This window comes from Telopea speciosissima, chromosome 5 (genome assembly GCF_018873765.1).
Source record: "Telopea speciosissima isolate NSW1024214 ecotype Mountain lineage chromosome 5, Tspe_v1, whole genome shotgun sequence".
In the NCBI taxonomy this organism is placed as follows: Eukaryota; Viridiplantae; Streptophyta; class Magnoliopsida; order Proteales; family Proteaceae; genus Telopea; species Telopea speciosissima.
This window is the reverse complement of record NC_057920.1, coordinates 10148052-10169187: the sequence shown is the minus strand read 5'-3', so window position 1 is coordinate 10169187 and position 21136 is coordinate 10148052. Positions and strand designations below refer to the sequence as shown.

The 21136-nt window shown below is 38.5% G+C and overlaps 2 protein-coding genes and 1 long non-coding RNA gene across 4 annotated transcripts in view; 2 read left to right on the top strand and 1 right to left on the bottom strand.

The window, feature by feature from the left end:
- Positions 1–437: 437 nt before the first annotated feature.
- LOC122661243 lies at positions 438–20635 on the top strand. Its single transcript, XR_006332850.1, has 4 exons — positions 438–451; positions 12701–12705; positions 19090–19096; positions 20525–20635. It is a non-coding gene; the product is annotated as an uncharacterized LOC122661243 (long non-coding RNA).
- Positions 6742–7817, top strand: LOC122661241 (elongation of fatty acids protein 3-like). The gene has a single exon (XM_043856584.1). It carries the CDS (start codon positions 6759–6761, stop codon positions 7686–7688), a length of 930 nt encoding a protein of 309 aa, XP_043712519.1. The 5' UTR covers positions 6742–6758; the 3' UTR covers positions 7689–7817.
- Positions 9657–21136, bottom strand: part of LOC122661239 (phospholipase A-2-activating protein) — an 84943-nt gene continuing 73463 nt past the window's right edge. Inside the window, exons 19-23 of one of the 2 annotated variants that reach the window (XM_043856583.1) lie at positions 18849–18925; positions 15819–15888; positions 15580–15645; positions 11090–11244; positions 9657–9831 (exon numbers count right to left, since the gene is read on the bottom strand). In XM_043856583.1, the coding sequence (XP_043712518.1) occupies positions 11110–11244; positions 15580–15645; positions 15819–15888; positions 18849–18925 (348 nt within the window). In that variant the 3' untranslated portion in view covers positions 9657–9831; positions 11090–11109. The remainder of the gene's footprint in view (positions 9832–11089; positions 11245–15579; positions 15646–15818; positions 15889–18848; positions 18926–21136) is intronic. The other variant, XM_043856582.1, reaches the window with a different exon arrangement.

Here is a 21136-nt window from a genome sequence, read left to right as displayed (position 1 = left end):
TCCTACTACATGTGGATTAAGAGATCCGTTTTTTCACCATGGGTGAAGGAAAACTTGGTCCATTATAATTCGGTGTTTCCCAATATTCTCTAGCATTTTCGTGAAGGTGCATGAACCGTGATATTGACCCACCAATTGCTGATATGGCAAGGTGTCCTGGTTACGGATCTTTATCCTCTCAATTTACCTACCCCTCAATTTCCTCAATTCCATCTAATAGGAGGGGGAGGGGAAAATGACCACCCTACCCCCTGTCTGAATACACTGCTCGGGTGGGATCCACCTCTCTTTATTAGAGGGAATTGAGGAAATTGACGGGCAGGCAAATTGAGGTGATATTTTTCCAGGTTACAATGTCACAAACAGTCTATTTGGGATCCCTACCATGCATCACTCGCGTGTTGTGCTGCCAGATAATGTCCACCTTGGGCTTCAACTTCAAGGTAATGGTGTCAATTCTTTACTGATACCATATATCGAAATCGAAACCGTACTGTACCGAATATATTCGGTATGGTACCGATATGAAAAAATGATACCGTACTCGATACCGTATGGTATCGTTATGGAGGTTGATACCTTCGGTTCAAACTGATACCATACCGAATTAGTGAATACCGGTACCGTATATACTAATTTATATATAATAAATAATACATATAAGTATATATATATATATATATTAAATATATATAATAGTTTATACATATAAGAATATAATATATTTCATACTATATATTAATGTATATATAATATAAGAAACCATATAACAAATACCATATATGTACCGTACCTACGATATCAGTATGAGAAAATAGTACCGTGTACGATATCGGTATGAGATGTTTGGCTTCGATACCGTACCGATACTATACCAAATACCAGATACCATACCGATTGACACCCTTACTTCAAGGCTTGTTTGAGAACTGAGGCCAGAGTTTTCTATTACTGGGAGATTGGAAGTAGGGGTGTTAGTGGGCAGCGCTAGGCCTAGTTTTATAAAACCCCGACTAAACCCTAAGTTCTCTTAACTCAGCCTAGACCCAGACTAGCCCTAGGTCGGCCTGGGATATCTCAGCCCAACCCATCCCAGCTTTAATCGACCCTAATTGGGCCGGGCTGGCCCTGATTGACCCTGATTGCCCCTGTACTGTGCCATTTGTATATATTCCTATTTGCACTAAAAAAAAGGCAGAAAAATGAAACATCACTAACACCAATCATTTTTAAAAAATATTGTTAACTATATTATAATAAATCAATTACAAAAAAAAAATTGTTATAATAAATCAGGAAAACATAGACCCCATAAAGAATTGGAGTGGTGTTGATGGAATAAAAAACAAAGAGTGTGGGTGTTGTTAGTGGCTTAAAAAATTTAAAGAATGTGGGTGGTGTGTATATATTTATAATTTATTTATATACATTATACATAAGGTCGGGTTGGGTTAGGCCAAGCTCAGCACAAGACCTCAGCCTAGGCCTGGCCCAACCCAGCCTTGGGCATGAAAATCCCATCTCAAGTCCGCTCTACAAGCTGAGAAGCTCAGCCCAATTCATGTCCCGATTCAGGGCGATCTAGGATAGGCTCAGGTTGGTCGACCAAATTGACACTTGTAACTATAAGAATTCCTTCACCATTGGTGATGTAACCCTATGATTGGCTTCCTATGTCATAATTACCTCCGGCTCAATAGGGTCAAAGTACCTTCTCATACTAATAAAGGGTCAGATGTCCATGATGAAAAGATTCTATTCTTAGCATGGGTGAAGAGAAACTCGGTCATCAAATATTTCTCTCTTTTCTCTATCATCATATTTGGTTTGGACACAATTTAAGGTTTTTGTTTTTTTTTTTTTAATGAAAAATAGAAAATCATTTATTAATAGGATGGCAAATCTGTACAATGTTCGACGACATAGGGTACATCAGTAGTAGTAGTTCGTTTCGCTAAAGATCTAAACCAAGTTAGAAGAGAAGGATCCGTCAGAGGTTTGAACATAATATCTTTGCATCGATCCAAAATCTATAAGAAATATTTCAAAACTTCAATAGGCCAAGGAGAATGGGATGAAGTTGGAAGAAGTCCAGGTAGCGCCATGTTGGAACACTAAACTTCTTTCAGCTTCAAACCTCTCGAATTAGCTCAATCAAGACCGTTGAGAATAGCAAACAGCTAAGGTTTCAGCTCATGATTGATTTTAATCCAACCTGCAGTCAACAAAATGAATTTACCATCTAACAAAATACCAAAAGTCCATCCAGAACAGCCTATGTCTGTGGAATCAAGCCTTATGCATAACAAAACAGGAAAATCTAAGGTAGATAAAGTAAACCTAGGATGAGCATGCATAACCTTATTAGTAGACAACATGATATTCAAATTAAATGAGGGGGAGCAATAAGAAGATCCTTCATCCAAAGTTCAATCCTCTGCAATACACTGAGAGGATTAGGCTTAATTGAACAGAACACATAATTGCTTGTAAAATTACAAATGAAATAACCAATTATATTTACCAAAAATAAAATAAAATTTACCATAAAAAAGAAATAACAAGTTATAATAAAAATGGAGGAAAACCAAACAAGAAAAGGCTTATCAAGCTTGCGACTTAGAAAGGTAGAAATGTAGAATTGTCTCAGAGATTGGAATGGACACAATTTAAGTTGGCATCATTTCAAGGACCCCAATGAATTGGCTGAATTTTTTCTTCATTTCTCTTTCTTAATTAGTTTAATAAAAGAGTGGGTAAGCCTTAGTACAATAGTTAAGTTGTGTTATTGTAATCATCAGGTCATAGAATTCAAAACATAGAAACAGTCTCTTTATGAAGTACGGGGAAAGGGGGGCCGTAAGGTTGCATACGTCTGCCCTTCCTAAACGCTACAGTAAATGGAGCCTTCTGCACTGAAACATGTTTTTAATTAGTTTAATAAAGGATAGTGATTTGACCTCGTTTTAACATACTAATGATGATTTGACCTGGTTTTGGATTGTTAATGCTTCCATCTTCACAAAAATCCATATTGTCTTTCGATTAGGGTTGACAAGGAATATGATTTTGACTAGATTAATTGCATGGCTAAATAGAATCCAATTCCAGTCAAAGTCATATTTCCATCTTCACAAAAATCCATATTGTCTTTCAACATAATGATTTTTTTTAAATTTTTTTTTTGTGTAAACGCTAAAAGTAAAAGTAAATAATAATCGTTAAAGCAAGCATAACTTAGTCCTCTAACGAGCGCTATCATATATATATATATATTATCAAAAAAATCTAATTAGTCCTCTTATGATGAGGAGTATCATATAATCCTCCAATCACTAGCTTTTGGTTGCATTAATGCTTTATTAAAATATTTTTAGATAAAATCACTGTGATCATCTAGAAGCCACTCTACCTCACGTTGAAAATGAAAATGATCCAAACAGAAGAAGAAAAAGTAATCACGTACATAGATAATGAAATCCCACTCATGTATTGTACTTTTTTTTTGTGTACGACTTCTTTTTTTGTCCTCTTTCGCTTCCTAATAAAAATATTAGAACTAGTAAGAAATAGGAGGAGCTGAAAAAGAGCGGTTGAAAGGAATAGCAGGCTAGGGAGGACACGAATAGTGATTCTCCCGAGAGAGAGAGAGAGAGAGAGAGAGAGAGAGTTAGTTTTTACTTTAAGCTAACATGGTCACCTAATGATAGCTTGTATGAATATAGAGTCCAATATTGGCCAGTTTCTACCCTTTAGTGATCAAAGTTCAATATTGGCCTGTTTCTACCCTTTAGTGATCAAACCCTTCTCATAGGGGTTGTATTTTCGCTCTCAATCCTTGAATTCATGCTCTGGATCTATTCCATCCCCAAGTTGAATATTTGAGATAAGAAATCCATTCTATGGGTTAAGACAACAAATTCAGTCTTTTCCCAATTGAATGGGGTTGGTTATATGGATTCGTGCAAACAAAATAGGAAAAACTAAGATATATCTACATAAATAAAATGAAAATAAAATGAATGAAGAAATGAAAAAATGAGAGACGAGAAAAGACAAATGAGAGTAAGAGGAAAGAGACACAACCCATCACGTCAAGAGAATCTCAGTTAAATGGATCATTGCCCTCTAATAGGCTCTATCTGAGGTTATACTTGAGATAAGGCCTAGACTATGCATATCCTTCCTCACTATTTTCTTCTATGATCAATTTAGATATATCCCTAATTAACTCTTTTAACTCCTTCAAATGGTGGATTGTTTACGAAACACTTCCAAAACGACTTGTATAGGGGCAAATTTCCCTAGTTATCCAATTTTTCCTTGTTTCTTCAAAAGTTCTTAGCGAATTAACTTTGGCAAAAAATTTTAGGCACGACGACATTAAATATTGTCATAGGTATAAATGCCCATCCCAAATGACCATAACACCCCTGTCCCCCTATTTGACAAGTCAATGTGCAATTGTGCACTACACCTAAAATATCATAGAGACATAAATGCACATTCGAAATGACCATAACACCCCTGCTGCCCCCCTCCCCCTCCTATTTGACAAATCGATACATGAATCCCTTCCCCTAAAATTTTTAGAATATTTTTCTTAGACATATTAGTTTTAAATTGGATGAAAATTTGCTTTACTATGAAATGAAGACATGAAAAACATGTCTGCAAAGTTTGGATTCTCAATAAATGCTCTCACAGCAAAAATAGCATTGGTTCTAGATTGGATCCAACTCCAAGGATTTTATAATTACTAATTTTTTTTGGTCAAGGAGATAAGAGTAAATTTAGATTCATTTTTAAGTACGTAGTGGATATTAAGACCAGTTGCGTGAAGAACATTTCTTATTCCTTAGGGAAATTTTTGTTTACCACCGTTGGCGTTTCAAACAATTACGTCTATCACTCCTAAAATTTCAAAAATTACCTTTGTATCCATGATTACTAACTCTGTTAGCTTTGGAAGAAAATGATAATTTTGCCCTTTCTTATTTCTAAAGAAATAAACCCACTCCACCCCTAGGGTTTGGTGGGTCAACCCGACCTGCAACGCATTTTGGCCCCCCACGCACTTTATCATGCCCTTAGAACTTGATTTAAAGAAAAAGCCTTTTTTTTTTTTTCCAATTAAAAACCTTTCCCAAATTGTGAAACAAAATAGGAAAAAACCCATTTAGGGTTTGAAAACATGATCGCCGCCTTTGATGGAGGCCATAATAGGGGCCGGCGGCCAAGGAAGATATCGACGAATGTCCCCCGACCTTCGGCAAGCATGATGCTGGCCTCAAATGCTAGTAAAACAACCGGTTACCCATGAATGAAGGCAAAACCCTTTTAGTGTTTCAAAAACTCCACTGCCGCCTCTTGCAGTGGCCAAACCAGAGGCCAATGGCATTGAAAATTACCGACAAATATCCGCTGGGCACTGGCGATCAACATGTTGAGTTTGATGGGTCGGAAAACCCTACAATCATCATGCTGAGATGCAAAACCAAGAACCCATTTTAGGGTTTCAAAAATTTCAAACGAAAACCCATTTTAGAGCTCTCAGCAAACCTAATCGATAGGTCTGGTTCTAATACTGATTTGCAATCCTCGCCGGAGATGCAAGGGACGACAACTGGAGCTGCAATGGTCGTCGGAGGTGTAAGGGACGTTGGTAAGTTGCTCTAGGAATTAGATATGCAACGGTAATAGGGGTGAGGTATGAGTGGACCCAGGATTATGTTTGTAAGGGTATTATGGGTATTTAGATTATATTTGGGTGATGACATCATCACTTAACTGTTTTCATCTAACGGTAGAGATACGTTTGTAAGAATCTTTCAAAATATAAGGGAGGTTTGTGAAATAGATGAAATTTTAAGGATAATAGACGTAATTATTTGAAACCTCAAGGGTGTTAAACATAAATTTCCCTATTCTTTAAGATGTTTTAGTTTTACCATTTCTTATGTACGATTTGTACATAATATCCTACCACTTGGTAACGTTTGCCTTTGTGATTGTTTAAAACCCCAAAAGAACGAATTCCATCCTCCCGTGGGTCTGACTCTGACTCTGTCACCGACCCAAACTCTCAAGATTCAAGTTCCGAACCAAACACAATTCCCGATAAATCCGACGGTTTCAGAAACTTCTTTCAACGTGGTATACCGAATACTGGAATCTCAAATATCATATTCCCTTTGAAAAGTATAACCGTGTCGGCTGCCTCGGCCCAACTCAGAACTCAGTCCAATCTCAGACACAACTCGGCCCAATTATGTCTCAATCTCGCCCGAGTCCATGTCGCTTTAGATGAACTCGAAAAGGAAGGAAGCCTTTTATGACCATGAGGAAACTAATAAACCAATAAAAACTGGCCACGTATGATCTCCAAACACAACAGAAATCACAAACCTCGGTCAGGTGTTCGTGTTACGTTCCTGATTCAATTACAAGAACCACCCATGGCTTCTCCTTTATAGCTCTTCAGAGACCCTTCAAGTTTTTTCAGTTCCTTGCCTTTCCCTATCTTTGGTAAGCTCTCTCCACCATTCTTTCCGGACTCAAAAACCCAGAATTCCCTCTCTCTTTCTGCTACTCTTCTGCCTTATAACTGAATCTTTGGGAAATTGGTTCATCAATTGAGACAGAAAAAAAGAAAGAAGGGGAAAACAAAGAGGGATTGAAGAGATTGCTGGATTAATTGAATGTAGAAGCAGAGCCCGAGTAATCAATTTGCTCCCGTATGAGAAATTGATTCGAAGATGGGAATCGCAACAATTCAGCAACCCTTTACATATTGGCTGTCGGAGCACCCAGCGATCGTTGGGTTCAGATGGAGTCATACCCAGTCATGGGGTTCTACATGGTCCTTCCTATTCACTTCCATAGCCGCCTATATTACCCTCTCTGTCTTCCTTCACCTGGTCTTGGCTCTCTTCCGCCGCCGGCGACCGGTGCCGCTGGGGCCTATCCCGGCCCTACATAGCCTATCCATGGCTCTTCTATCTGTTATCATTTTTGTTGGAATCCTCCTCTCTGCCACAGCCGAGATACGCGACACCCGGTGGTTCTGGCGGCGCACTAAGACCCCTTTCCAGTGGCTTCTCTGCTTCCCCTTGGGAACTCGCCCCAGCGGACGTGTATTCTTCTGGTCTTACGTCTTCTACCTCTCTCGATTCCTTCACTTGCTTCGCACCTTCTTCACAGTACTCAGGCGTCGGAAACTCACATTTTTCCAGCTCTTCAACCAGTCGATTCTCATCTGCATGTCCTTCCTCTGGCTTGAATTCTCGCAATCGTTTCAGGTTTTGGCCATACTTTCTGCCACTTTAGTGTATTCGGTGGTCTATGGGTATCGATTCTGGACAGCGATCGGGCTGCCCAGTGCTTGCTTCCCCTTCGTGGTGAATTGTCAGGTAGTGTTGTTGGGCTGCAACTTGGTGTGGCATGTTGGGGTACTTCTGTTACATTTGAAAGGTGGGTGTAATGGAATTGGGGCTTGGGTCTTCAATTCTGTATTGAATGGTGCCATTCTCCTGCTGTTCTTGAACTTCTACGTGAAGATGCATCTCAGGAAGAGAAAGTTAGTTGCAGTCGAAGATGACCCTTTAACGACCCATACATGTTCTGCTGCCTCTGGCTTGGAAGCAAGAAGTGAGATGGACAAGATTGAAGAGAAGAAGGACCCTTGATTTTTTTCGTCTTTTCGTTAATCATCTTCTTAAGAAATTTTTGTGTGATGAGTCTGTATTGTAACTGTAATTCCATCCATCCATGGATTTGGGGGAAAACTCATATCAATTTCCCCCAGTATATTTGTATAGAATCTGTTAACCTGACATACAAAATGTTGATAGTGATTATAACTTTTTACCTTCCTAAACAATCTTCAAGAGAAAGGCCTGAGGGAATGTGGGTTTGCTTCACCCTTGTATATGATCAGTTAAATCATCCAACATAATACTATTAGGAGATTGGATACTGATATACCAGTTGCTGTGTTAGGCTTCAAAGGATTATTAGGAACTTTGATTGGCTCGAGTGTGTGTGAGTTTTTGTTGTGAAAAATATTTTATTTGGGGAGAGAGAAGAAGGGGAGAGGGGGAAAAGTCTCATGCAATAGGCCAATTATCCCACTTAACGAACTCCATCAAAAAGAACAGAATATAATCCAACTTCTTAGCAATTGCTTACAATTTGAGCTAGAAAGCAAGCTGAAAAATCAACAAAGTGGTGCTGTTGAAGTAGTAAGATCAGTTTTACATTTGGCTACCACTACTAAATATTATAGGGGAAAAAGCAACCAAACCAATGCGTCTACACGCACTTTGCAGGGGCCACAGGACTGGTTAGCATTCTCATGTGAGTGTGTGGGATTCAGATTCTCTCCCGGGTGCCTCTCCAGCGTGCATTCGATGGCTGGGCTGGCATGATGCGCACCGAGATGTGTGCTTAGGTGCACATCATAGCAGTCTAGCCGTCGGATGCAACTGGAGAGGCATCCGCATAGGAGAGGATCGGGTTCTGTGTGTGTGTGTGTGTGGGAGAGAGAATCAACCTCACATGGTAGCTTCCAAGTCCAAACACATTCGAACTAGAAAAATCAACAGAAATAGGAACAGTATGAATGGGAGGGGACTCGCAAAGATAATCTTCTACCCTAAGATTAGTAGGCGTGACTTTGTTATTTTAAATTCAAAGCCAGCCAAAAGGAGTCTAAAAGAATGAATCGCTCGCTGAAATCATCTAGTAGGGTTGAGTGTTTTTTTTATTCATTGACCTTCTAGAGATGCTAACCCCTTTTAGAGAATTCCATTGCCAAAGCGACTATTCACTTGGCGTTGGTTTACCACATCAAGACCTGCGAATCCTTTTTAGGATTGTATATTTATTACCATGCACAAAGAAATAATTGGAAGTAATCAGATGGGATTGAAATTTTGTGAATCGGTACACCCTTAGGTTTCCAACTCACATGTTAAAGTTTTAGCCTAATCGAAGTAAAGTTTTCCAAGTGGTAAACAAAGCATTGAAAATCCATACCTATGGAGTGTGCAATTATGCTACAACCTTATGGATCCAACGGTTTGAATTGCTACAAAACTCTTCTTCCATTGACAAAAATAGATGTGTCCACAGATCCTCTTACCTACACTGCTAATACAAGGTATTGTCATGTGGCAAATTCAATGAAGCTGAAACTTTGTAGACACATAAATCCAATGGTCTCTTGCTCACATATCAAGTTTCAGTCTAAACAGAATTTTCCCAGTGGCAAAACAAAGTATTGAAATTTTTCAAGAGGCTTTATAGTAGTTACAAACCACATGGATTTATTGAACTCGGATAGCCACGTATATAATAGAAAACCAATTTGTGCATTGTAATCCCATTAATATGAATGTTCCCCTGCTAACCCAGGAAAAAAGTTCAGAAACTAGATGATTTGAGCATAATATTTAATCACACAACAATGTATCTTCCTTGAGAATATGAATTTGTGTTATTAAACTTCCAAGTGAGAATCAGCCAATTTAAATACATGTGCACTTTAGATCCATGTATCCTTGAATTACACTTGGTACCAACCAGAACACACCCACGAAACCTCAAGATCATCCTTCGCCCGGGTGTCTTCATTACAAATAGTATAAATTCTCTCAGAAAGCTTACATGAGGTCATTCAGTGGGTTGTCCAATCAATAAAAATATATGACCATATGCATGTAGCATGTATATCAAAGAATAGCCTATTTCAAGGGGTAGCCAGGTCAGGAACCCAGACCTGTAATCTTCAGTCCCCACTCATGCTGCCTATGCCGCAGTGCTCCTGACCTGCAGTTCATATGATCTCAGAGACGGTATAACCTCAAAAGCAAACCAGAGATACAATAATAATCAAACCACTGCAAAGGTCCATGGAAAAGTTTATCATGGATATTACTCTTCCAAATGAAAAATAATTGAAAGTACTGGTATTTGCTTTACATTTGTTGTTGGGGGGTCGGGAAGCATCCCACCAATTTATTTCTTGAGTGCTCAAGGATTCACAGGTGCAGGGACAAAACTTCCTAACGTTTCCATTAAATGTTTTCCTGCCAATATATATGGGTTGTGCCTTTGAAACAACGAAATCCCATAAAAAAGGATTAGTACCCACCACTTGACTGGCCCCCACATAAAAGAGTAACAGATTAATTTTAACATCACCCCAACAGATGACTCGAGAGATGAGAGAACAAAAAAATAGGGGTGGGATGGGGTGAAGTGAGGGGGACTGTTCTGCACAAGCTTCATAAAGTTTCAAAATTTTATTTATCATACGATAAATAACCATATGATCAGATAATTTACTGGAATAGTAAAGCTTACATATGGTCATCTAGTAGCAGGTCCTGACCCTGTGTACCCGAGATATTGTGAACCCTAAAACCAACAATCTTCTCTGATTCTAATACATTAGACAAATACTGCAACATTTAGCTGGTGAACTGTGTTATAACCCACTTGGCCAGAAAAAGAAAAATAAGAGATCAAAGAAGTATAAGGAAAACATTCCTCAGCACTAATGTGTTTTTATTGTTAATATTACTACTACTACTGAGTGGAACCAAAACTTTGAAATGAAATTGCCCAACCAGCAACTCAATAGGCATTTGAGACCTCCTCAAACGAATGCTAGCTATTTGACTACAAAAAGGTTATGATGGTTTTTATATTAAACAGTAGGAACAAATGTTGGGCAACTGACAGCAACAGAACCACAGTTATGCACTAAAATATACTATAGTGAGTATAGTGAGACATCAAATTGAAAATAAATAATAAGAACCCCCCACCCCCTCCAGAAAAAATAAAAAGGAGAACAATACTAGATACAAGGTTTAAACAAACTAAACAAACTCAATAGCTGCAATGATAAACTCAAAAAACTAATTGGCCAGTCACACCTACCTGTCTAACTCAAATTGTTGACTAGGCACATCTAGAAAAATTACTGGTTGCTAGTGCCCAACTCATGAATGAGTCAGTAGGTCCATGCCCCAAAGCTAGTATGTGGTTTGACCAAGCAGCGAAGAAGATGACAAATTACCTGGGAAATGCTGGGCAGTTTTAACTCTGTTTCAGTAAGAGTTCAATATCTGCTCCAATTTCGGCAATCTTTGCCTCCTTCGAATCTTTTGCTATTTTAGCAATGCTTTGAACATCAAAGTCCATTGCTATTCTTTTCATGGAATCCTCGAGCATCTGTGTAAAAGAATTAAGAGGCAATAATTAATAGAGTAAAAAATAATGTGCAATTTGTACCACAACCCCCCCCCCCCCAACACACACACACACAAAAAAAAAAAATGAAAGAGCTTGGATGGTTAAATGTAACATAGATACCATGAAAGAAGCTTCAACTTCCAGAAAGTGAGAGCACAATTTCAAAAAGGCGCAGCAAGATTTGGCTCAAATTGTGCCTCACCCTCCTAAGGATTTAAGAATTTAAATGAATGTAGATAAATCCCAAAGCAATACCAGCCTGATTCCTTATGAGACTGGCTCTATTAGATTGGCTAGCATTGAGCAAAAAATGATCCATATGATATGACTCTCCATCCTAAAAGACTGGCTCTATTGGGCGATGTTCTGGCGCTCTTGCTATTTCTTTATTTTATTTTAGGGGGCATTTTTTTTGGATGGGTGGGGTGGTGGAGGTAACAATGATGGTGATTATTTTACTCTTGCATGGGGGATGATGGAGGTTAGGAGCAGCATGGTTAGGGTACTAACCCTTTTTTTAGTAATACAAGGTCCAAGGGCCTTTACAGTGACCTTAATGTTCTAGGTTTTAGGAAACAGAAGTGCCAGAAAGTGGTGTATCTTTGCATCAAGGATGGCATGCTCTGCAATAACCTTAGAATAGAAAGATCCTATATGATCTAACAGGGACTCCAACCAAGCTTACCACCTCTCAAAGTAGGTTCATTCGAAAAATCTTAGATCCCACACAGAAAGGACTAGTTTGGCGAGGAATACAAACTGGTAGGTCATGGTCAAATGTATTGTCAACAGAAATTTTATACTGAGGGCAGAGAAATGACAAATGCTTTCGTAACAAGGGAGAGAGAAATAAAAAAATAAAAAAAAAGAGGAAAGAAAAAAGGGAATAGAAACAGAATTGGCTACTGGAAGATATAGAACTTAATCTACTTTCCACTTGCTCTCCTTCACCGCAGTTTTAGGGATCAGGATTGGATCAGATATACCAGCATAGCTAGCAACTGATCTGAGCTGACCTGTTGTCCCGTCCCCAGAACTCTGTTGGACTTGTAACAAGCCTGGACAATCACTGTTGTGGCTGAACTTGGCCGATCCAACAAGTATCGATTGAGTTGACTAGGGATTGGCAGTCGGGAATCAACCCTGGGTCCACGTACTAAATCCTTGTCACTCACCATTTACATAGTCAAAATCTTTTCTTTTTGAGAAAAAAATCTCAAGGCTATGAAAAGAAATAAATTAGGTGCAACAAAAACCAGTGGTAGCATAGAAGCTAAAATGAGTGCTATGGTGCAACTTGAATGCCCCGTAGATGACTGCCAAAAGAGACATGGGGTACAGAGAAAACAAGTGTAAAAGCACCAATGTAGGTGAAACCATTCAACCAAATGTTCGTGTAACCAAATGCAGTGTTCTACATTCTTTTTTTCTCTAGTTTATGTGAGATGGTTTCAACAATGATTTCATCAGTCTAATATTTTCTGATGGACAATAACATTAAACAAATTTTATTGATAATGAGCAGAATGATTACATATCCCAATACATGATATCCACGAAATGAGAACAAAAGGTCAAGGCCAAGCCCAAAACCACAGAATACAGTGCAGAAACCCAACCCCCCCCCCCCCAAAGAAGAGCAACTAAACAGTTAATGGTAAAGCCAAAACCTACCATCGACCTATGCAACCCCTGTTTGTTTAATTGGTCTACCAAGCCATTAGCAAACCTAGGCCTCCAGTTGAATGAGCAGATCAGTGTAATTAAGCATACAAGAAGTTTATGTCATAAAATCAGTAATTTCGGTGAAATTTGGGAAGCTTAGCTACGTATACTTGTCCCGTCTTGAGATAAATATGGCAGATTCATTGCCTCTCATGAGTTCTCAAGGGCTATGTTACACTACGGGTGTGAGTATGTGTCAAGAAGACCACCCAAAACTACGGATATGAGATATGCATTCAACAACGGGTATCATGGTTCCACGGATCGGGATCAGATCAGGCAAATGGGATTAGGGTCACTGATACATCCGATACTCTAGAAATTGGTCAGGAATTGGGCTTGATCAGCTGATTCGGATTGGGATCGAAAACCACCAATCCAATATCTGATTGATGAAGAAATAGGGGTAATACTCTACAAGGAGCTTACAGTATAGAAAAAGGCAGTCTATTGGTCTTATAAACAGGTGGTCTTTCTGAGAAATGGTATATAATTTTAAAAAATTTAAAACAAGAGATAAATGTAAAACAACAAAAAGATCTGGGTTAAGCACAAACTGACTTGAGCATAAGGGGCTTTTTGTAAAAACATTTACATTTATGTACTTGATATCAGTTGAAATTCCCCTTTTCATTTGGGGCTCAGGGCTCCAAAGCCCAAATACCCAGCTAGATGGAGATTTCCAGATAGGATTGGAATCAGAGAACCTGAAACACTTTTCATCTTCATCTTCTTCTTTAGCAATGCTAACATCTTCTTCCATCTCTGTTGTTGCTGCAGCCACCTCTTCTTCTCCTTGTTCCTATAAAAACTACTATTGCTGCCAGGGTTGGCTGCCTTATTTTGTTTTTCCCGAAAAGATGCCGTAATGTAAGACTGTAAACCCTAGTTTACAGTCCCAATAATAACCTTCAAACTCCAATTAAACTCAGTGAGAACACTCAGGCTTTTAGGTAGGGAAGTAAATAGACAAATCTGAGAATACATTCAATGGCCAGAAACACAACAGAAGTAGGTTTTCAAAATTAGAAAGTACTGATGAGTGTGTAGAAACCAAACCAGCAATGGGAAGAGACCCAAACTTGGATCGAATGGAGGAGGGAAAGAGGGGAATCTCTGCTGAAAATTTCAGCCAGTTCCAATGACTAACTTGTGAGTTGTGAATGATTTCCCAAATTAAAAGATTAGGGTCTGCAGACCAAACCAGTGAGAATCTGGGCCTCAAGTCAGGGGTTGAATGTAGCCTTTGATGGTTTGATTCAGTCTTCCAAATCTCAATTGATTTCAGTGGTTGGTTGGGGAGATATCCCAGCCTCAAGTCTGCAGAAATACCTGGACAGAACAGCAGAGCCGCAGGGTATTCAAGTCTTCCTTCGAATTGATGCAACAGCAATAGATCTGGACTTCAATGGGACTTGATTCTGATCTTCCAGAGGTCTTCACAGCACTTGCAGCAATCTTAGAATGGAAGCAGCAGTAAGGGAATTCGAGCAGGGAAGGGAGGAGGAGAAAGGAGAAGAAGATAGGAGAAAGAGGGTAGGGCTGGGCTTTCTCAGCCCTGGGTCTCTCACCCACAGCTATCCCAGCTGTTGAACAGGGGTTTTACTCCCATAATCGAGTGCAAGAATGCCTCAAAATTTCATTCATTTATTCTGTCAATCAATTACAATAGTTGCATTTTTAAAGACAGAGGCTAGGCTATAAAAATAGAAGTAAAACTTATCAACTGTTTGGAAAATAAAAACAAATGAAAATAGTACCTAATGGAAATAGAGACTACTAAAGGCTTTATAACTCAGCCTTCTAAACATGCAAACAACCAAATTAGAAACTAAAAAAAATTAGAAACTTAAGCCTACTTTCTAAATATGAAAATAGAAACTAAACTATGGCAGCATGAGAATAGAAGCTTTCTCCACTTGATGGGCCCACAAGATCCTCTAAAAAGCATCCCCACACAAGGCAAATATGGGCTGTGACACTGTTCATGTGAACAGTGTTTTGGCCTCTTTTGGGGCCCTTCTAGAAGACCTGCTGGGCTGGCTCGATCTGGTCCAGTTCTGGTCCATCTGGAGCTGGTTCGATGGCCCTTGGTTCTTCTTCTTCTGGTCAGTCATGAGATCTACATCATGCCGTCTGACTAATTGTAGAAGGATATGAGCAGATGCCACACCCGTACCTTGTGTCGTGTCAACACAGGTACCTATGGGTAACTAGCTGTGTCCAAGTAAACATAGCTCAAGAGACCACGATTGAAATACAGATCACATGGATTCAGTTATAGGCGTACTGATCTAAAGCATCTTCATTTTTTATTTTTATTTTAAGCAAAAGGATTTCCAAATTTCTTTTTCTCATGTATTAGAAAGTAATTTCCATCAAAAAACACCCCCCCTTTCGTGGGGGGTTGGGGGGGGGGGATTTTTAAAATGAGTATAGATAGATATTGAAAGGAAAAGAGGAAAACAAGAAGAAATCAGGCACAAATCTCACTGCATATCATCAACTCAATTGTGCTTACATCAGTAGACAGCAAAATCAGAAGCAAACACTACTGATATGAACAGATGTAAAAAACTCAAAGAATACCAGTGATCCGATGGCTACGAGAGCACGGAATTTTGAGTCAACATCTTGATTTCCCTCTTCTGCAATCTGTGAAACATGGGCAGAAGTGTCAGCATGAAAGATAACAAATATACATTTCCAATTTCTAGATTGTGCACAGATCATGATTGAGAATATGTTAGAAAAGACCAGGGAGCGTTGGAATAAAAATTCACCCGGGGAAAAAGAAATTTCCAGAAGGTCTAATTGAATATACGTACTTCAAAGGCAGCTGAAAGAACATGAGATTGGCCTTCTTGGTCCTTTTTCTCAATCAAAAGCACAGCATAACTGCAAAAGAACACAAACGGCTTATTATTATGTATGAATTTCTCAAACCTCTTGAGGAAGTTGCATGTTTCACTCAATTAAGAGAAAATTGTCTACGGTATGCGTTGCACTTGAATTTTCAGATACCATACGTAATTTTTTCCAATATTTTTTTTTCTTTAATGTTTGTCTCCTGATTCTAAGGAATACTTACTTACAATGGACAGCCTATTGAGGAAAATATTCATTATTGACCTACAAGAAGATAAGGCTAGGGCTGGAAACTCGCACAAGATAATGAACAAGATAAGGTTCGCTATAACTATTTAAAAAAAGGGAGGGGGGGAAGAAAGGGATGTGTGGCACTCATGTCTCTTCAACTTCATTTTCCAAGAGAGGCATAGCAGTAAATCTCTAATTGTAAAGAACGAAGAGGGATATCTTCTCATTCATCTTCGTATTACGCAACAGGTACAGAGAGAAACAAAGCCTCAGACAGAGATCTCTGCCTCCGCATTCGAGTCTGGCAGATCACGACCAGTGCATGATGCAGCTAGCCAACCCTAATTCTAGAGTAGTAATCAATGAATCAATTGGCTGCAACACAAGCTCAGATGTAAGGAGATTTTCTGTTGATTCAAGGGCTGAGAAGCTTGCTGGTTTTGATATTCCAGCAGCTTGCGATGGAGGAAGAATGAAAGAACAAAGAGAAAGAGAAGAGATAAAAGGACTGTTTTAGGACTGTGAACAGCATCCTGAAGAAAGAGAAACGAAGAAGCCTAAACAGCTACACAATTCAAATCCCAATTCTATATTCCATTTATAAGTAAAGGAGGGGTGATAACATGTATTTTAAGATCTAAAAAATAGAATCATCCTAATATCTAGTTTCCTAAAATAAGTAAACTAACTCGAGAAATACTATTAGGACTCTTCACTTGCTAAACTATTAAAATACCCAAAATGGAAACTAAATCTACTAGAATTCTACTCAAGACAAAGCTCTAACAGCTAAGAAATGGGCCACACAAGATCTCTATAACAACTACTAATATCTGATGGGCCCCATCACTAATTATAATCCAGTTAAAAAACATAAATCAAAAGAATTAAAAGTCCATACCCCATAGAAATTAAAATAGGACCAATTTTCGGACCAATCTTCCATTAATACATGCACACACACACAAAGGGGGAAGGAAAATGGAGGGGCGGAGGTAGATGTCTCACCACCAGAGTTCTTTGCATCAGACAGAGGAGAGAGGTATTCAACTGTGACGGCAATAACAAGTTGCAGCCCCATAAGGGAAAGAGAAGAGGACCAGGAGTCAGATTGCTGCCCAAGAGAGAGAGAGAGATTGGACAACGATTTATAGACAACGATCCTGATACTATTCAAAACCCAAAAAGCTGCATTTTTTACATGAATCCCTGGGTGCAGGAACATTATGATTGCGAAGGTTGGGATTCCTCAGCCATGTTTTCAAATAGGCCCTCAATGTCGTGAGCTTCATTGCCTAGGGATAGTAGAAAAAGTTAATGGTATGGTAAGGAAAAAACAAAAAATGCATTGCTCCAAACCTACTTCTATCTCCCTGGAGCTTCTAGTTGGTGAATCATTTGATGTCTGCCCAATAGTTATGCATTCCTCTACTTCCCAGTTGAAAAGGTTCACTCTAAGCTCTGGATCCTAGCATATATTGTCTGCTCTCCTTTTTACGTATGGCTACCTTAGAGGTCTTTTGTTACTCAGTCTATGTCAAAGCATGGGCAGGTCTTGCATTGTTTTCCTTTACCCAACCAACCATCTTCTGACTTCATACTTTTCTAATTCTCTATTATCCACCACATCCATAGGATATCTTCAGACTTCAACCTCCTCGTGTTCCAGTACAAAAGAAGTTCCATATTTCCTTGGAATGATTCTCTCTCCATGAGCCACTTGCTCAATTTGATTATTTTTTATTTTTTATTTTGGCTTGAATCTTGGTTTTTCTTGGTTGTTTTTACAAAATATCACATTTAAACTGGAGAGTGGAGAATTGACCTAGATTTGGATCATCTTGAATGATTAGTGATTTATAGTATATAACCACACATGTTGCTAAGTACGTATTATTATAGTTACATACTACTTTAAGTTTGTTTAATATTTTACTAGTAAAATAGTAGTATTGTTTGGTTAATGTGTATATACATAATATATGTTTTACTTAGTAGTATGTATAACTTACATATTGCATGTTTGGTTTGGACCTTTAGCAATTACTTTAGGCTAGTATCCTAATATGCATATAGATTTTTCTTTTTCAAAATCTTCTTGCTTAAGTGATTCTTATTAATTATAAATAGGTATGATATTGCACTTGCCAATGAAGATTTGAATCACATAGATACTGTGAAGACAAAGAACCTGACATTGGTTGGATCAGAGTATTTATTGCTTATTTATGATACACAATGATTAAAAACACTTGTTTTGCAAGTATCACAAACATATCCACTTGTATCTTAAGCATATCTAGCATCTCTCTGATACATCTACCAGACATTTCTTAAAACCAGCTTTCTGATACGATGCTCGATACTGATACTTGACACCTTAGATAACCCTAATAAACCAAAGTGCCAGAAATGACCGAAATAGTAAGCGCTAGAAGATCTAGAAAGAAACCAAATTTAGAATACAAAGAAAAAATTACTCCTCAACTTGTGCAACACACTAAAGTTTTTAAAATTTTTCCTGTGATCATTTCCTACTCATGTCAGTCAAATCTCAAGGCCCAAAAAACTGCCTAATCAGTAATCAGTAAAGCCTTCGTTACTAACTTACCATAACCATTGTCTAGGGCTGGATTAACCACAGTCCTATGCCCTGAATGACTCAGCTTGATATGTCCAACTTCTTTTTTCAGAAATGAAATTGTATTTAAAACGGAAAACAAAAGAGAGACCAACACTAACACCAAAACAAGACTTACTTGAGCACCAAAGTGGAATAAGACACTTGAATATTCTTGTTGGAAGATGAACAGCAGCTTGAAAATGCATCAAGAACCTGCAAGCTCATCAGACCAATAAATCAGCATTAATTTGCAAGAGCATCAAAATGGAATGAAAAGGTAACTGATTTTATTCAAAGAATCAAATACTAAAATAATATGACAACAGCATTGAGATAGCCACAGATACACAATAAGTTACACCATAGAAGAAATGAAGAGCCCAAGTAGTAAACAACAGTGTTAACAGAATAGGAAATCAGTCCGCAAGTTGAACAGAGAAATCTGCTCCAACTTCCAACAAGAAGAAGGTATGCTCATAAGTCATAAGTGAACTCCAAGAAGGTGTCATTCAAGTTTTATTAATGTCCTCAACCTATGACGCACACATCATCAAGAAATAATCCCACCAAATAATAACCTGTTGAAGCAGCAATGATCTTGATGTGGTAATCTTCAAGAAATCGATGTGACAATCAGTTGAAAAAAATCCCAGCAGCTTGTAGCACTCTTGAGATCGATTTGAACAAAACTAGGGTCTGAATTCAAGAACCGATGGAAGGGGATAGGGAAGGGAATGGGGAAAGGTGGAGTTGGCTATCTCAGCCTGCGCATCTCACCCATCCTATCTCAGGATTTTCACAAAAGCTACAACTAATATTTCATTAATCAAATTCGTGTACAATGTTGGCATCCCTTACAAACTTGTATAGAAGAGTCAAAAATAAACTTGGACACTAAAAAGGAAAGGCCTAACCCTATCCTTAACTAATAAGGGAACCTAAATTGACTAAGAAAGTGAAATAATAAAGAAAACAGACTCAAAATATGACTCTAACTAAACTAATGAAGTAAATCCCGTTTTCCGACTTTCTACTCATATTTTAGGCTCATTAAATTAGCCAATTACAAGGTAAACCCATGGGATCAAAGTCCCAATACATATATGACCCAACCCAAAGATTATTTCCAATAAAATAAACCCTTTAGGTGACTTATCTACATCAAAAAGCTCTAACATGTATTGAGCTAGCAATGTCGGGACTAATTGTACCACCAAGGCCTTGACTAACACTAGAATTCTGTCCTCTCATCCAAATTCAGGAATACCCCATACTTGATTCATGGTTTTTAATCTCGGTTTCGACAAGGTCTGAGACAAAACCAAGGGTTGAAACTGATTTGGACCAGATTTCAACCCTGTTTCAACAGTTTTCATAAGTTTCAACACTAGCTTTCAACAAGAGCTGGGAGTTTCGCAAGTTTCGACACTGCCAAAGGGAATTTTTTCAAAAACTTGCAGTTTTTTGGCAAATCACTTAATTTCTTCCTATCTTGGGGCATTCTTCTACTCATTCAACCTTTCTACAGCTTGGATTTGCGTGATTGGAGGTTGGAGGAAATGGTTTCCCCCCCCCCCCCAAATCTAATTTTTTGGAAGAATTAGTACATAGACATAGTGTTGTAGCATTCGGAGAAGCGTCACTGATATCTTCAGAAGTACGCAGCTTGTAGATTAGACCCACCAAGAAAATCCATGTATTGAGTTGTGAGTATTCTATACTTGTATTTCCCTAACCTAATGTATGTTTTGATTGTTTTAATTGCATATTAACATTTCCAGTAACTAAATTATATGTAGTCAGTGTTTACAGTAGGGCTAGTGTACAACAGCATTCAATGTACACTAGCAAACTTGGGTCCGAACCACAAGTACCATTTTGAGTGGTTTATTTGTGAAACTAATACATGGAATAGCTGTAAAATGACAAGAGGATGGACCTTGGTGCAATGGTAAGGTTGCTCCATTGTGACCAAGTGGTCACGGGTTCGAGTTTCTGGAAACAGCCTCTCTGTGAAATGGAGGTAAGGCTGTGTACATTATGACCCTCCCCAGACCCCGCAGTGGCGGGAATACACTGGGTACGCCCTTTTTTTTAAGGTGTAAAATGATAAAAATAGACAGCAAAACAAAAGAGGGTGGGTGGTAAAAAGACCATTTTCTTGGCCTTGAAACCTAGGTTTGAATTAGCCCAAAAAATCTCAGGTTACGAATGAAACTTTGTCGAAACCCAGGATATCTCGGTTTTGGCCAAGGCTGAAACTGGTCTCAAAACCAAAACCTCGATCCTTGACTTGATTTTATCCACTTTGAAATTATCCAGTCACAGTATAGACGATAGACCTCAAATAAGTCAAGCAATTTATCACCACTCACATTGAACTTGACCTTTTGCTCCACCTCTACATATAAACTAAATTTAAAG

Bases quoted from the DNA above. Each gene is read 5' to 3' on its own strand.
- LOC122661241 (XM_043856584.1), top strand. From the start codon at position 6,759: ATGGGAATCGCAACAATTCAGCAACCCTTTACATATTGGCTGTCGGAG.